We start from the raw sequence: 18,718 nt of genomic DNA on the forward strand, positions 1-18,718 counted from the left end.
AGAAGAGGAAGAAAATTATTATTTAAGGTGCGGATTTTGACGTCTTTTAAACATGGCAATATTAAGATCATGATGAAATTGACATACATCTCCTGTAAGTATATGATCAACTATCTGTAGTGTGATTGGTTTAGGAACGGAGATTAACAGATACTGCAAGTTTGTCTCCCCCTCCTTTTGGTAATAATGACGTCAACCTTGTTTCTCGTATCAATAGCACTTTCCAGCCAGTGAGGACACTAGTCACATCGCAACCCACCGCAACAGTATACACACGCACCTCAAGGGTTCTCCTTCGTCATGCGCTGCTGGATACCTGCCCTACTCTTCTTCTTCCTTGCATTAAGTTCGGCAAATTTGTACAATGTGACAGAATCTTCTCACACGGAAACGAAGATCACTGAAGGTGTGAATGACGTGGGCAACAAGGCAGATCGCCGGAATTATGCCGTTCTGCAGGACTGGTTTGCGGCGCCGCCTCTGCTTCCAATATCTGTCGCTGCGTCCGATAACTTCCGGAGCCCGCGCTGCAGAAACCAAAGCCAGCTCTTTCTGCAAGAGCTACGTAATTTCACCTTATGGGCTGTACAGAGTAAGTAGGCCACATTTTTAAAATATGACTAAATTATTTTATATGCTGGGATAATTTAATAATATTAGAAAGCTCATAGTTAAGTAGTTACTATAGGATTCTGACGATGGTGTATAACACACAGAGATACTGGGTTTTCGGACTTTATCCATCGTCCTGGTTTAAGATAACTAAGAAAAACACGACGTTTCGGAAACTGTACCCAGTGATTGAGGCTAGCTCTTTCTAATGGATCCAACAGAACAGGTGCTTTCCCTCACCTGAGGACGGAAACAGATCCAGTTTCCGAAACGTCGTGTTTTTCTCAGTTATCTTAAAAACCAGGACGATGGATAAAGTCCAGAAACCCAATATCTCTGTGTCTCATAGTTAAGATCTGTAAATAAATCCTCTTCTTGATTATCTTGATAAACTGAAATAACAAACTTTTTTAGGTATCCTCTTGGGGAGGATGAGGAAAATTACGAAAGCCTGAGTTATAAAATTGGTCCCCAGGCCGATATTCAACCACGAATAACATGTTTAAGAAGAAAGAATTCTAATCACTATTCTACAACGTTAGATCCAAATTTTTTGTATCACCTTGATCTGAATTCTTGACAATATACATTTCTGTAATTATGTATTTATGTTTCATCTATGAAACTGATATACCCTCAAAACTACAATTTCGTAAACCATACTTCGGTGTATTTACAAAAGTTAGAATCTTGATTACAAATCACTGTTGGAGTACTAACTACAAAATACGAATAAATATTATAATTTCGATTCGCTGTCATTTGATGAACGGTGTAGAAGATAAAATTTCATGTTCATATTTTCGAAATTTACACTATGTTTAATGTGTCTTAGTTACGAGCGCGTGAAGACATTTGTAAAACTTTCTCTCAACTGTTAATAAATTATAGTACCAAAATTCCCTTCGTTTTCGTTAAGAAAACCATGTTTAACATAAAACATTTCATAAAATATAAACATTTTAGACCATGCATTTCATAACCATGATATATTTCTAGATGGCTAACTTGTGAATTTAAGAAACCGGCTGAGGGCCAATTTACTTTTTCGCTTAGTGGGGGGGGGTTCCTGCTTGATCCACTCGGCATGGTGGTCACTGATTGGCCTATTGTACCTGCACCGGGTGATTATGATGATGGAGAATTTGGTGTGATGAAGATTGGCAAGGGAAACCGAAGTCCTCGGAGAAAACCTGCCCCATCGCCACTTTGTCCACCACAAATCCCACTTGACAAGACCCCGGGATCGAACCCGGGCTTCCGCGGTGGAAAGCCAGCGACAAACCGCTTGAGCTATGGCGAGGCTTAAGTTATCATAAACTTAACATACCACGACATTTACAAAGAGCATTGGCTTCTCGAGGGGCGACATACCAATTAGCGTGACGAAGGCTGGTCGTTATACTATACTTAAACTACTTATTGTACTAAACAGTCCGTTAACAATATAACAAATTGTTGAAAGTGTATTGTGAAAGTGTACGAAAGAAGGAACAATTTGTTGCATTGTTGACGTACTGTGTTGTACAATAAACAGTTTTAGATACCGTAATGCAACAGGATTCTTAAATACAGGAATACAATAATTAAACAAGTACAAAAATTTGTATTAGCTGGATGATAGCTTTTTCGTACGACTCATCTTAATGCCAGCAATTTTTCATTTCGGACGTTAACCTGAACACAGAGACACCACAAATCAAGTTGCTCCAATAATTTAACTGGAAATCATTCAGCGTCCTGTGCTGCTTAGGCTTAAGTCCATATGAGACTGCAGATTTCTGGAATGTGACTCCATGTTATAATGTCGACATAGGATTCGCCAAACACAACGATGTTGTAACCGAGAGAAACCCACTCCTTGGGCCGCGTCCCAGCTCAACGGTTAGTCGCTGGCTTCCCACCGCGGCGGCCCGGGTTCGATCCCGGTTCTGGTCAAGTGGGATTTGTGGTGGACAAAGTGGCGTTGTGGCAGGGTTTCTTCGAGTACTTCGGTTTCTCCTGCCCATCTTCATTCCATCAATAGCTGCACAATCACCCTCACCTATCATCTGGGGCTGGTACAATAGGCCAGAAGTGGCCACAGTACAAGGGACTTAGTCCCACCCCACTAGCAATAAAAACACTCCCTAACATGAAACAAGACCAGCAATCCGACAGAAATATCATTATTTCCCTCACTGACTACAATTAGGTAGTAGTTTCAAGTTAAGTTTCAACTTAACATCATTAAATCTAAGAAATGACATTTAATCCGACATATAATTTTGTTTTAGACTACAGCTGAACACAATACAGGATTACTATAAAAGAAATAGACATGTTCAACGTTCTATAGAAACCAAAGTATTATTTATATAGCCCAAATATTTACATGCTTTTTTAGTCTGTATAGCTAATTTTTTTATTGCTAGTGGGGTGGGACTATGTCCCTTGTACTGCGGCCACTTCTGGCCTATTGTACCAGCCCCAGATGATAGGTGAGGGTAATTGTGGAGCAATTGGTGGAATGAAGATTGGCAGGGGAAACGGAAGTACTCGGAGGAAACCTGCCCCAGCGCCACTGTGTTCACCACAAATTCCACTTGACCAGAATCGGGATCGAACCCGGGCCGCCGCGATAGGAAACCAGGGACTAACCTCTTAAGCTATGGCTCGGCCTTATAGCTAAATTACAAATGTTCTATGTTTGAGCCTTTCGTCACAGGACAGTTATCAATACGATAATCCAAATCATTCCAAACGCCGCTCAACAGACCAGAATATGGCACTGACACGTTGGTCACCCAGAAGTCCGGATCTAAAGCCTTGTGCTTTGTTCCTCTACTTCCTCTAAGTGTAAACGATCTAAAGAAACGCATCACAACAGCTGCTGACAGTGCTGACGAGGACATGCTCCGGTGGGCTTGGAAAGAAATTGATTATCGCATTGATATCTGTCGTGTGACAAAAGGCTCATACATAGGTAACTTATAGCTTAGTTATACACACATAAACACATAAACTAAAAACCATGTAAGTAGTTTGGGCATGTCAAAAATACTTTGGTTTCTATAAAATATTGAAAATATATATTTCTTTTATAGTAATTCTGTACTTCGATTTACATTTGCCATTTTTTGCAGTTTGATATTATTTTAGATCAGACATTTTGAAATTTGTAGGCGACGTAACGGATAATTTGGAGAGAAATAATAATTAAAGTTACCTTCTGGTGATGTATCGCATGCAGAACCACAGCGGCCTCATTCCTCCTCCTTCGAGGACTCACAAACTTCGCATGACGAAACCAAACATTTTCGTAAAAAGTTGTTAAAATATTTGCACTTGTAGATTGTATGCAAGAACCATATTCCTTTAGCTTATCTGGTGTGCAAGTGTCTCATGAGAAGGAAATGTTGAAACATGACTGGGCATAAAGCACATTTGGATTGAGTTCTCATAATTGTGCTCATACCTTGGTGATGGTTCTCACTGATCTTACTAGTTCTCATTGTGATTCCAAAACTGTTAGGGTAGGAACGCACACAGCGACATCGGTCGTACGGAAAAATGTCGTACGATTTTTTGCTGTACGATCTCCTTTTCACACTAGAGCGACCAAATACATTTCTTTGCTCTCCAACTGTCGTACGGTAGATGTCGCATGTGGTTACGTATGAAAGCTAAGACTACACTTTATATTCTACTACTTGATGGGACATGAATCGTAGGGACGTAGTACAACCAATGTCGCTGTGTGTGTTCCTAGCCTTAGTCTGTTTGTTTCGACATCCCCTTCCTCCTCCTCCTCCTCCTCCTTTTAAGCGACTTTGATAAGTCAAAAGCTATAGAAGGTAAAATTGACAGCGAACACAATTCATTCAAAGCCACTGAATAATTTAAACCACATTGGTTTCTGAAAAAACAGGCTAAAGACATCAGAGTGATATGTGAGTCCTCCTTAGACTTTCAAATCAACTAAACAGTTTTATGAAATTGTCATTCGAAGCTACTTCAACCTCATATGAATTATATTAGCTATATGCGCTACCTGCTTATACAAACAAAACTCTGCATTCTGACAGCAAATAGCATTTATGGATTTTGTATTAGTATTCACAGAATAAACTTCGAACAGTTCCGTATACCCAACCAACTAAACCATATTTGTAATGAGACACCAATGTTTTGTGGCAGATAAAGTAAAGTTGTCCTTGGTCTTAAATAATTACTATGCCATGAAAATTTATGAGGTAGTGGAGATGAAGCTCCATTATTCTTAACCTCGACATAAGATGGAGGTGAGTTGTCAGTTTCACTGTTCTGCCGCTTTACCCTCAGGGAAACAGCCCACGTTGCCCATTGATTAGTAGGCTGGGTAGGCCCTAGTGCCGGTCTGAACGCTGTGGAGAAGAGAAAATCTTTCTCTTCTGGAAACCGAGTCCCGGTCGTCCAGACCGTAGCCCGTCACTAAATTGACTGAGCAATAACGTCTCCATTTTGTGGGAGGTAGGAACTAGATTGTTTAAATGGTGCTTAGAGGAGTATCACGCGTCTACAGTTAAAAAAGAACTAGTCTTCTGGATAAAATTCTGATGAAATTTCATGGTCATCATCGGAGCTTTCAATTCGAATCGAAGATATTACTTCCTTCCCCCTCCGGAGTACATGTCGTCTTAACATTCCATTACTCATGCTAATGAACAGAAATAAGATCTCTGTAATAAACTGGACGTATAGAGTCTAACTTTATATTTCGCTTATTTGAAATACGGACTGATGACCGTTATGCATGAGGAAGGTCCTACGACCGTTCTATTTGATCAAGGTTATTAGTGGTTTTCCTCGATACTAAGGAAAATGCTGCGTTAATACCAAAATCTTACGTTGCTCCTGCGTGCTTCTCTTGCAACCTTCCCAATGACAATACTAAACCTGAGCCCAAGCTCAGTGAAGGCCCTTCTCAACTACTTTCCTCTATGGCATAATCACAAAGCAGCCAACGCCCCGACGCTTTGCCTTCCTTTCAGCCTATAAGGATTGACGGTTACTGCCTGGGAAGCCACACAGCCTTAACTTTTCTATCATTTTCTACCATAATGAATGTATTATAGTTCCCACCTACCCACAACTTTCTTTTTCTCTCTCCATATTTCAAAGAGGTCACTTTGTTAAATTACATACAGTAATTGGTAATAACTCATCATATGCATTAACGTTATGAGTCAATTAATTTGTTTCATTTATGATTTTAAGATGTCTTTAGATTTACTCCCTATGGTATCAAATTTAGTACTCACGAAGCTTGCTTTTCGATAACAAATCTTTCTTTTCCGGAGCACAATCTAGAACAGAAGATGTACTATTAACTCTTCCTAGGCCTTCTTTCTTCAAATTGGACTTGAAACTTTGGATTATATTTCTGAGAAAACACAGTGCTTCAAGGTTAGAGTGCTCAGTCAATAGGGATAGGTAAAACAGTGTTTGCCAGACTTATGTGAGTCACAGAAGAGTAAATAATTCAGTAGTTTTCTGAGGATCTTTACTCTGTTTCATTATGTGCAATGCAAATAACAGACCGAAAACATGACGTCTGAATACATTTTCCACAGTATAACAAATTAACGCCTCTGGCTATTATTGAAATAGAGAAAATGACATGCATACTCACACTGGGCTTTCCGTATTTACAATTTTTGCAAAGAGCTATCCCTCCAAAAAAGATCTCCAGATTTCACTGTACCTCGTTCCCCTGCAATTTTCACTTAATAGAAGTAGTTCCTCAGCCCAAGGTCGGTTGTACAGTGGGGATCAGCAGAAGAAAGGAGGGGAAAATTACAGCAATATTCAACACAAACCATTCGTTGAGGGAAACGAGAGATAAATTAAGTACCTATTTCTCTGTATAAGGTTTGAAGCTTTCACGGCGGTGACTACGAAGAAAGCAGTCTTCTGGGATTTGGCACCGTGTATATGTGGTGTTAANTTTCTCATCTGTAGTAATATAAACAAACATTAAAAACGTATGTTATATTAACACAACACCAATCATAATTTCATCACTGGCATAAAACAACCTGCGAACTCCCACCACTGTGTGAGAAACCCCGAGGAAAACAACTGCCGTGCTATCATCCAATAAAAAGTCGACCAAAAAATTCAATCCGTTGCTAAATCCTAGAAGATAGAACTTTCCATAACCACTGCTGTAAGAGCCTCAAATCCTGCAAGTCCTACCTAGCCTCGTAGAGTGTTTGTGGTGGCAGAGGCGGACTGTATGATACAGTGAAGTGGAAGATGGCTATAGTCCTTCTTTGATATGGTCTCTCTGTCCTTTCCGTTCTTCATCTTGTTAGTGTCGCAGTTATTTACTCTGTATGTCGGTTGCTTATACGAAATCTCTTGCAACAGTAGATCATAAAGACTCGTATGAGATTTGAGCTTCTCACGGGGATGAGTGTTCACATTATGCTGTCACGTGTAGGGTGGTATGCGCGACGAATAGGACGGGTTCTAGTTGGGATGATTGAATTTATTTGCACTTTGGTTACAGCCTCTATTAATTGCGGTCAATACAGCAATATCACCGCTGCACACGCACTAGGATTCCCAGTCTTCAATAGTCCTCTCCTAGCAAAGGATCTCAACACAGAAACTATCACTTCAGATCTCTATGAAGTCTTCTCGTCTTCTACAAACTTCCCATGGCTATCTTCTACCTAGAACTCAGAATTCAGAACTCTATTACTATGTTGGCTCAAAGTGAAAGTCTCATTGCGACTGACAGTCAGTCAGTAAGTCTTCCCTTTTTGTCGCCTCGTACGGCTCACAGAATCACGGTGGAGGTATTCGACCCCGCCTCCACGTGGGCTAACCATCAAAGTCAAAGTCACATTGCGACTGACGGTCAGTCAGTCATTCAATAAGTCTTGATGTCGAGCCCCATTTGGGGCTCATGGCCAAATATTTATTGCTCTTTGACATTTAAGGTCTTGTTTTTGTGGGACATCCTCTGTGACGAGAGGACGGGTCTGTCTTTTATATATGCTGCTGGTCCTTGCCAGCGCAGTCTTTCTGGGGTCCGAGTCCCTTCACCCAAGGAACTTCTTTCTTTGTCCTCCTTATAGTCGCCGCATACGCCAGCTTCAGCATCAGTGCAATGGATACCGTTAGAGAGAGAGAGACGTTTGTTTTGTGGCTTGCAGGCAATATTGCATACTCGTGCGTTGCAGCCTGATGCGCGGTGGGCGTTCCGTAAGGATGCACCAGACCATAAAGTTATGAGTATTTCTCACTGTTATGACTAACTTAATTTCCATCCGAATCTGGTTTGTTCTGGATAAAGAATCGTCATTTAAGGCAATTAAGTGAGGAAATTGGAAACTGTAACATTTAATGCCTGTGCCAGGCATGGTGAGATGGGTGTGGATAGAGAGTAGAAAGAAAATGGAAGCTTGTCGTGCGAGAAACAATGTGCGATTTGCAGTTCATTGAGATGTTCGTGAAAGTCTGAAAGTTCATAACGTTTCTAAACAGGACTCGGTAAAGCAAATTTTTTATTGTATGGAATGGAGCTTTAAAAATTATAGCTACTATTTCCGAATTGCCTTGTAGTCATTTGTTTATAAAAGATCTCTACATTTGGAGTAAATATGGAGTTTTCAAAAAGTAGGCGCTGCAAGTTCCTTTCAGTATTTATTGAACTGGCATTCATGCATGTAGACCTCTCTTATATTATCAGTCTTACGCCTCTGTGCCCATTAATTCGACCAGTAACATATGTTGGTTTGTATTTTAGACATTCCAAAGTCAAATCGCGTCTGGTCTTGATATAATGACTTTCAGATCCGGAAATGATAAATGTTTGAAAAAGAAGGATCCTTTTTCATGGTTTCTAATTGTGAGTTCTTCTTAAATGTGCTATGCTACCACTTTTATTGATATATTTTTTAAAATAAAAGTTAATTTCTAAAATTATTTGAAATTACATTAATAGAATCAACAGGAAGAAGTACAGGAGCCTATTGCTCTGAATGTGTTATGTCTCACCTTCTTATCATTAAACTGCGAACAACTGAAAAGACACTTTTTTCCCAACAAAATTCTACCAAATTAAAAAAATTAAATAAAATATGTATTACCAGCTTTGTAACATTGACGATATTGAATGTCGTCATAACCGTGATGTGTATCTGGAGGCTACTATCTGTATGTGATCATCTACACTTATTTTCACAGCCACTTAGATCGTAGTTCTCAACCATCGCCATATTTATAATTTGCAACATCCTGTACCTCTATGATCTAACCCCGTAACTTTACAAAATATGCCTCAAAAATAATCCCGTCTCTTAAAAGTGTGATGCTTATCACAATTCGCACGGCGCACAATTTTACTCGAAAAATACCAGCGTTGAATAACATGTCAGGGTTCAATAAACGAGGTAATAATCCACCGGCTTTTAACTTTGGAATGATATACGAGTATACAAAATAATTCTACAATGATGGCAAGATTCCAAAAACACATTAAAATAATTTGAAAGAAATGACAATAATTAAAAAAACACATTCCGAAATAATGTCTACAGTCCTGCTCATATCAACCTCCTACAACTCGTAAAGATGAAAATTAATGAAGCCTCTCACTGTACGATTTCTTCGTCCTGAGGTAAAATTCTATTTTATATTTTGAACTTTATAATTTTGATAGGAAAACAGAACAAGTAGAGACTCTAAAATGCATGTTTAAATGCTTAATCTGTTCATAATTTGAAGGCAAATCTATTAAATGCTATGAATCTGATTTCTCTATAGTGTTCCCATACGTTCAGATGAAAGAAATGTGGGTAAGAAACGCAACTTTACAAAATGTGGCCCAGCCTCAAGCACTGCCATCACAAGCTAATTTACTCTGAAGTGCAATATTGGCAGGCACGCGTGTTCACTGCTCGTTACTCACTCACAGACTGTTAATGATTCTCAAGCAACACCGTTAGGTACTGGCTCATCTTATATATATTTCTACTTTGGTCATCTGATGACCCAGTATCATGATTATACAGAGTCGGATGGGAGGATGACAGATACTTGATAAACTTGAGAAAATTTTGAAGAAAGCAGCTGTGGCCTATTCAATTCGCCATATAGGCTTTTGCCTGGAGGGACTGAGGAAAACTAGATACTTCCTCAGTCAGGATATCTGGTGTCAAGACCAGGATTCGAATACAGCATATCCCAAATATAATTCTAGAGCGTTATCTATAGAGCAACTTGCCGCTACCTTCTTCAGAGTGTAACAGTAAGCCAATAGATCGGCAGAAACAGGCAGGTAGCCTATATATTTTACCCTGTTTCTGCAAGGCCAAGCAAAGAAAGCATAAAGCTGTTCTATCGCTATGGAGTTCTCCGACGTTTCAGATGATCATAGTGCCTCTATCTTCAGACTTCAAGAGTAAGCCAATCAAGGAACCACAAAAGAAGAGTTTTCTTGCTTGCTTCTTGCTTGTTTACTCTATGAAACTGTGAAATGGAGCCAATATGTTATTCAGAAACGTTAGCAAATTTCTACCAGGCTCCACGGAGTTACATCCCAGAAGATAGTACTCTTTAGGTTTTATCTTTGCTGCAAGAAAGATATTTTTTATTAGCACCAACATGAACTATGTATATTCATAAGACTCCCAGTAAAAAAAAGTAATTTAATTTTCTAGTCCAGTATGTTTTATGAAAAATTCTGGCAAAGGAAGGATGTTTCCGCAAATATTTTGTAGCATCATGCTAAAATATGTTAATGGGGTATAGTTTTTTATTCTTATCATCATCATCATCATCATCATCATCATCATGTTACCATTTCTTTCTTCTCCGATTTCCTGTAATTGGCTTTTAATGCTTGTTAAGAACTTTAATACATGAACTGAATTATCGTCATCATTATCTTCATTATTATGGCACTACGTTTTGGTTTGATCTATTCTGTGATTGAAATATAATTTTAAAATTTCTGCGTTTCGGGGACTGAGTTACAAGACTGTAGAATGTGCAATGTTAGCCTGACAGGAGCTTTTAGCACAATCAATAATAGAATTATAAATGTCAAACTGGCATCGTAAACTTTTAAGTTAATATAAGAACAGAAAACGTCACTATTGTGCAAAAGGGAAGTATATACTTTAATTCCAAAGATGTCATATTTTAAACTTAATGACGAAAATAACAATTTTCTTAGAGTAAATTTGTCTCCGTCCTTAATGAAGTACCATAATATGAAGACGTGTGGGGAATGTAGTACAATTTCACGCTTTCTTAACCTGGACACTGGAAGGAGGCAAATGGTCAACTTCACGCTCGGCCGCTTTGCTCTGGTGAAAGAGCCCTTGTTACTCTTTATAAAGAAGGATGAATAGACCCAGTTTCGGTCTGGTCGCTTGGAAAAAAAAAGCCCCTGCTGGTAATTCAAGATTCGATTTCTCGGTCAACTATATTGTTTACCACAGACATACCAATCAAAAACTTTAACAATGATGACAAATATTCCATGGTATGTTTCTAACCAAACCTTACATGACGACCTAAAAATACCATTTATCAAGGATGTAATAAATTCCCAGGCCAACATGTACAGAAACAGGAATATGAATCATACAAATGAACTGATTGCTGCTCTCACCAGTGAACAAACCGTTGCAAGAAGGCTCAAAAGACAGAGGCCCGAAGACTTACATATGTAACCTAAGGTGATCCGGCGTTGGCCGACAGCACCTACATTGACTGTTTCGACTACTAAATTTACTTAATACTCGTATTTTATAGAGTAGATTGTAAATGAATAGGCAATAAAAAAACTATATTGTAGTCCAACTCTGTACCGACTGAAACTAACCCTGAGCTTCTGGTTCCATGTTAATTTTGGTGCTTTGACTAAGAAAACATTAGCAAAAATTAGCAGACTCTTATTTGGTTTGACATGTTTTTTTTTCGAAATCTAATTTTTGAGAGTCTTACTAAAACTTGATACAAAATTCAGATGTTGATTACAATCGGAAAATAACGGATAATTTACGTGCGTTACTGAGCACATCTCGTTCATAAATCTTTAAATTTTACATCAGAGTGAAAACTTATTCTAACAGAAGTCACAGAGAAGAATGCAACAGGCGTATTGTGTCATGCAATTCTCCTGAAGGCCTTGACGTTTTTAACACAAATAAACAAACGTGAAGCAATATACCAGAATTGTTAAGCTATGTATACGTCTTCTAACTTGTTATTGTCGTTGTATATTTAAATCATTTGACATAAGTATCGTCACTTGTTTAGGACCTTGACCAATAATAACGGCTTCTGGATTCGATGATTGGATTTATTAACGCCTTCTTTTACAATTACTCTTAACCGCCAACAATTATAGCGCTATCGCTAATCCACCCATTTCACAATTCACTAGGATTCCTTATCCGTTTCCGGACATTGGGTTTATCACAGGAACTATAACTTCAAATCACTATGAAATTTTCTTGCCAATTCCTGCAGTTGCCAATTCCGAAAATTCCACTCACTTCTCTTCCGACTACTGTTCTGTAATCCTACAACAACTGCCAGCATCGGAATTCGCCTCTCTTATAACCATTTTGCACGGACCCAACGGAAAGCATAGCCTGTATTGATGACGAAGCCTGTTTACCGTGCTGTTTCTTAGCAATGGACTCTATTGTTGTCACGCGCTTAAGCGGGAAGATTTTTGCCAGGCCGTTGTCTAGTACGGAGCTCCATTTTGTTGTGTGCATGTGTACTTTTACCAAGCCGTTGCCTAGGAAAGGATATACACGTTACAATATGCTGACATATAGCAATTAAATTAAAAAAAAACAAATGTGATTTTTAGTGTTCCTTATACTTTTCTATAAATTGATATTTCGTCCAGAATAAAATATAGAAACACTACTTTGAATATTTGGCGTCAAATAAAAAAAGAAACGTTAGAACGTATGCGTAATAAATGCAATAAAACAACAAAATTTGAGAGGTTGCAGTGCTCGTATTAATATTGTGAGGGATTTATAAAGTACGTCGTTGAGATAGCCCTATGATAGACATAACAATTTTCAAGATAATCAGTTCAAGTATATTTACTAAGCCTGCCGTTAAGAGGGCCTTAGGTGGCACGATACAAATATCAAGCCTAATGTTGATAATTTCAGGTATTCAGATAATATTAAGGTCAATATCAAAATGATTTGAGAGATCACAATGCTGGTATTAGGAATGGGAGAGATTTATGAAATACGCCTTTGAAATAGAATCAGGCTGTATGGTATACATACCAAGATTCATAAAGACCGATTAAGGTGTTCAGAAGTTGCTAGGGATGGATACACATAGAGAGACATAGACACTTCGAGATATTTAGCTGTCGACCCAACAACGAATTTAATCAAAATTCAGTAAGGTTCAATAAGATCCATAAGAATATAAATGTTTTAGTTTTGTTTTCTCATTTAACAACTACATGTTTCGGCAGCGTGGTCATAAACAGGTGTGTTGTAAATAAGTAAACACAGACACAAGAACACATAGAAATAGCAGAGTGATTTCGTATGCATACTTTTATTTATTCACAATAAGGAATGCTGGCTAAAAATAATTTATTTCAGATTAAAATAAAACTGCAAATGAAATGAATGCACGGGTGTTCTTTGTGTTTTGTTCTTGGTCTGCTGTTGAACTCCCCTTATTCCTTTTCCAGCCTGAAGTCATGTCTTGCTCAATTATTTTATTAATACGTGCATGCTTTGTAAGCAGCCACTGTCCTTTTTACTAGAGCTGGGTTGGAATATAAGAACAATCATGTGCCCCTGTTAAAGCGGACACGAGCTAAAAGTACCTGTTACGGTGTGCACTTTCACTTCGTTCAGTTTCAATTGGTTTCTCTTCAGTTATTAAAGATGAGTAACTACTGCTGACAAGTGTTCCTTATGCTGAGGCCGCGCCATAGCTCAAGCGGTTAGTCGCTGGTTTCTCACCGCGGCGGCCCGGGTTCGATCCCGGGTCTGGTCAAGTGGGATTTGTGGTGGACAAAGTGGCGCTTGGGCAGGTTTTCTCCGACCACTTCGGTTTCTCCTGCCAATCGTCAATCCATTGCCAATCCACAATCACCCTCACCTATCATCTGGGGCTGGTACAATAGGCCAGAAGTGGCCGCAGTACAAGGGACTTAGTCCCACCCCACTAGCAATAAAAAAATATGCCTATATAGGTTCCTTATGTCCGATCGCAATGGTCGCGTAGTCTAAGACATGAACCGTCTTCGCCCGCTAGAACTCTGAGATTGTGGGTTCGAATTCCACTCGAGGCGTGGATGTTTGTGTGCGTTTATTCTGTGTATGTGTTGTCCTGTATGCAGGTAGCGGCCTTGCGACTGGCTGATCCTCCGTCCAAGGAGTCCTACAGACTGTGTATAGGATTAAGAAACTAAAAAATCGGCCAGGGTCCAACAAAGGGTTGCAGAGCCACAGAGAGAAGTTCCTTAAGATAATGTTATTTATAAGAGTACCGGGTTTACGCCAATTATCGCCCTAAAGCTAGTCGCCAACTCTGCTGATTTTTTCGTCACAGTAAAAGACATTAATTTCATACACGTAACATAGTTTGGTATTGAACAATGGAGACAGAAGTTCACCTACGCAATTCTATTGTCTTTAGAGTATTCGCCATTTGAAATACATCTTAGTGCTTTATATTTATATGAAAGTAATGAAAACATTTCAATCAATGCATACAGATATAAGCGTACTATATTTTTGTGTGTGTAGGAATTAAAGACTTCCATATTTATCCTCTAAGATTTTATAATCGTGTAAATACTTAAGACTATACAGACTTTAAGATATCTCGCAGCCGTCAAAGTACATATGTCACGGGCTAAAAGAATTTTCTTGATTCGTTAGACAGGAAACACGGGAGCCTCTAAGCTGAACTAAAATAACATGCTATCGGCCGTAACAAGGATCAAAATTCAGTCTTTTCTATGAGATCCTAAGACGTGTTGTAAATGTTTACACATGTAATTACTCCTAAAGAACTGAGGCACAGCATTACTTGACGTTGTAGAAAAGTAAACGTGTTGACGCTTCTAATAATGTGAAGTTGTGTGACTTGGAATTTTGCGCAGCTACGAAGGTTTAGAATGTGATTCCTAGGTTATAGCATCTTGTAGTTCGGTGGGAAAGTACATACATTATGGAGGAAATTCTTCTTCCATCTTCTGCCTGAATGTAAATGCAAAATTTCCTTATGAAGTACTTGTGTTTCCAGAGGGCACAGAAAAGACACAAGAAGTTATTTCTTTACTTTAATACTTGAAATGCCTGTGGGTCATTCAGCTGTTCTGTGCGAATCTAATTCATGCCGTTGCCCCAAGGAAACCTGCTCCCCAATCAAAATTATTTTATGCTCCACTTGACCATCAGCACATCCGTCTCTTCCACTCTGTTTCATCAATTACCACTAATTTAATTTCTTTTTAATGGCTCTTCGAGCCCATTCAGGGCCCTGGCCTCTTATTCAGTTACGTAATCATTTTACACAGACGGTAGGGCTCCCGGGCGAATGACTAGCCCTTCACAAGGCCGCTACCTAAACAGAGGACAGCACAAATACCCATACACCAAACATTCATGACCTGAGTGGGACTTGAACCCACGATCTCAGCGTCCGAGCGAGCGAAGATAGTTCATGTCTTAGATCGTGCGGCTACTGTGACCGGCCCCCTAATTTAATACAGACACAAAACTGGGCGAATGATATTTGTAACATGCTATTACAGGACAAATCGTCCCTTTTTCAAATCAGTGTCTTCAATTATGTCTTCGTGATGTGCGTGGGAACTGTGTAACAGTGCTGGTGGTATCAAGCACAGTTCTGAATTTAGATGTCTTAAACATGTGCCAGTATCACTGTGAGAATTTCTCCCCCGTTTTAATAAAGTTTATGGTAACTTAATGCGATTTCAACTATAAATAATATATGACATGAATAATTAAACTGTAATAAATGGTGATTCATTAGGGAATTGAAAGAAGGCTTTCATGGATTGTTTCAAAGCACTATCACGGAATTTGCCTGAAGAGACTTATGAAAATCAGTATAGGTGTCTGACGAGGGCTCGCCCCATATTACATCTGCAAGTCGTGACCGGGGTATTTAACAGACACATTGTCCAACCCCTCGGAAACCTACATTTCTCCAAACAGCTGCAAGTGACTGAAGCGTATCTGCTAAACGATTCGTTTTTGTTCACAGTGTTTGATTCAGCAGCCAAGATCCCAGTTGGCGTTCTGGCAGGAAATCAGTACCACCTGGGACATTATGACGAGTGCGTGGAGATCTCAGTGGACGTTGGAGAAAGGCTTGGTGGGACCCTGAAGGGACAGTACTGCTTGGCCGAAATACAGATTAACTCCTCTTTCTCATCCCGAACTGACCCGTATACCCTCAATTACGACCCCAGAACATCTGCCTGGGAAAAGATTGCGGTAAGAGCCAAGGAGAGTCCTGTCGCTATCAGTGGTACATCTCATGGATTTGTTTATTCAAGGAAAATATATTTTATAAGAATTGAGATTTCTCACGACGGTTTCTGTGAAGAATGTCATCTTCTGGGATGCGGAGCAATGTATCTTGTGTAAACCGACGTTTCGGAGGAACCAGTCTGTAGCCACCTGCTCACGCTGGTTACTAACTCGTGGATTTTTCTACCATGAAAATGGAGGCGATATGCTCCTCCGAAACGGCTGTTCACATAAGATCTATACGGCGCCACATCCCAGAAGACGGCACTCTTCAAAATATATTTTCTTTCATAATTTCTCAAGCAAAATTAATTTATTATTTTATGGGTACACATTATAATATTTCGTGTATATAATTTCTATTACTCGATTAATAAAATTGTAGGTTCTGGAGGCAATTATTCATTATTTCTTTCATATTCAGGTATCTCTCTCTGGAGTATAGGGCATTCGTGAAACGCTTCGTTTCACTTCATTTTTTTTTATGTTTAGACAGTCAGTAGGACTCCTTGGACGAGGAATGAGTCCATCGCAAGGCCCCTACCTGCACAGGACAATACAAACACAGAATAAACGTGGACAAATATCCATGACTCGAGTGGGATTCGAACCCACGACCGCAGTGTTAGAGCGGTAGAAGACAGTTCATGTCTTAGACTTTGCGGCCACTGTGATAGGCTTTGGAAGGAATATATCAACTGCCTATTCTAACTGCTTGAATAATGTTCTTATTCTATACAGAAAGGAAGATATATGCATCATCCACGTCGGCATAGTATGCACGTATGCCTGTAACCCTTCTGTCTCACACGCGATAATTAGTTCGGGCTTCCAGGTTAACACAGTTAAGAGTCACTAGCAATTTGCGAATCTCTGCGGTCACGAGTTTGAATCTTTCTGGACGTCAATATTCACCCTTCGTCCACCTACATTTCGTGAAAAAATTTCTTAAATTGATTTTTTATGAAATGGCTTTCTACTGTTCTTTGAGTGCGTATAATTTCTGTAATGTCTGTATTTGAATAATTAACTGGCATTATCTATATTTATAAAGGAAATGTATACAGACATGTGCATGTGACTGTGTATATTGCCCCATTTCTTTTCCATTCCTCACAGTTTAGCTTTGTACTAACGTCTTCTGCTATTAAAACATTTATCAAATATTTTATAATTACAGCTTCAATGCGATCTTCCCGCTGTCTTTCTATTGTAACGAAAGACAAACATATCACATCAGCGCATCATTTCGTCTGCTCCCTTTAATTATTGAACAAGTGAAGGATTTTATGAACATGGTATGAATAGAATGACAATAGAAATATCTGACTACATACTTTTCTATTTCACTTATTTATATTTTATTTGACGCCACTCACCGAAGCTCAACTGCATAGTATCTCCTAGTACGCTGATTAAGAGCGGAGAATTGGAAAGGGTGTAGAAGGAAAACGGCTGTGGCCAATTTTGCAATTCTATCCCAAAATCCGCCTGAAGGGAGTGAGGAAATCTCGGGAAACATCATGTCAAGATACTTGGTGTCCCAGATTTCAAGACATTATCACTCTGAACAGATTAAAATAAAAGTAAAAAGTAAATCTATCCCTGTACCAGGCCGTGAAGGCCCATAGGGTTGTGAGACGTTGAGGTTCCCATATTATCCAGACAATCGGCTCAAAGATGGCGGTAAGGTTGTAAGCCTTACGCGCCGGCCGCGCTTTACTCCCCAGGAAAATTATGTAATTAATTCCTGGTACTCATTTCTGTTAGAGGTTGAGTGAACCTCAGGGTCATAATGCGGCTGGTAGGATTAGGTCAATTGAAAAAAAAAACAATGACCTCATCGGAACTGGAACCCGCGACCTGCCGGCTTGTAGCATAGCCCCTAAGCCACCTACGCTGTAGAGTAGACCGCAGATTAAAATACCTGCGCCATTCTTAACTTGACTCGTTTTGGTCCGTCATACAAGCAACAGTATAAAATGATTCACAGAACCGTCCATTGTGATTGTATAATAAAAACTGTATTTCATAATAATTAAATACAACAACGGTGTTGTTAATCATTGTATACTATACGTAATTCTATTTGCTATTCATCGGCGCATGCTTCTTTCAGTCCGGTATATCATTACGCACATTATGAAATATAGTAATTACATTCATAAAATTAAACACAGGCCAACCTTACAATTTGTATTACGTAACGTTTCCAGTTACAATGAGTCTAAGCAACAGATAAATGTGAAGCACGCACAGATATGAAACATCAGCCGTATTTTCGTGCCGACAAGGTTCCAAACCGGAAATAGACGGGGATCATGTGAAACTCCTACGTGAAGTAACAGCGACACGGATAAGTGTGTCGTTGAATAACAGCGGAAGTAGTCTGCCGCAGACGATAAACCGGTTATTCTAATTGTTACAGTGGTCTGTTGAACTTCTGTCTGTGAGGTGGAGCTTGTTTACGGATGTTATCTTACGGAGAGCTGCTCAAGGGCAGTCACTGAAAGTGAAACCTACACAACCGTCTTGTATTTTCACCTTACTTA

General features: G+C 39.3%; 1 protein-coding gene across 1 annotated transcript in view; it reads left to right on the forward strand.

Moving 5' to 3' along the window:
* Positions 1 to 237: 237 nt before the first annotated feature.
* The window catches only part of LOC111867753 (nose resistant to fluoxetine protein 6), a 39,765-nt gene continuing 21,284 nt past the window's right edge, over positions 238 to 18,718 (forward strand). The window contains exons 1-2 of the mRNA XM_023857885.2: positions 238 to 592; positions 15,898 to 16,130. Coding sequence (XP_023713653.1) covers positions 301 to 592; positions 15,898 to 16,130 — 525 coding nt within the window. The 5' untranslated portion in view covers positions 238 to 300. The remainder of the gene's footprint in view (positions 593 to 15,897; positions 16,131 to 18,718) is intronic.

This window comes from Cryptotermes secundus, unplaced genomic scaffold, assembly GCF_002891405.2.
Source record: "Cryptotermes secundus unplaced genomic scaffold, Csec_1.0 scaffold116, whole genome shotgun sequence".
Classification (NCBI taxonomy): Eukaryota; Metazoa; Arthropoda; class Insecta; order Blattodea; family Kalotermitidae; genus Cryptotermes; species Cryptotermes secundus.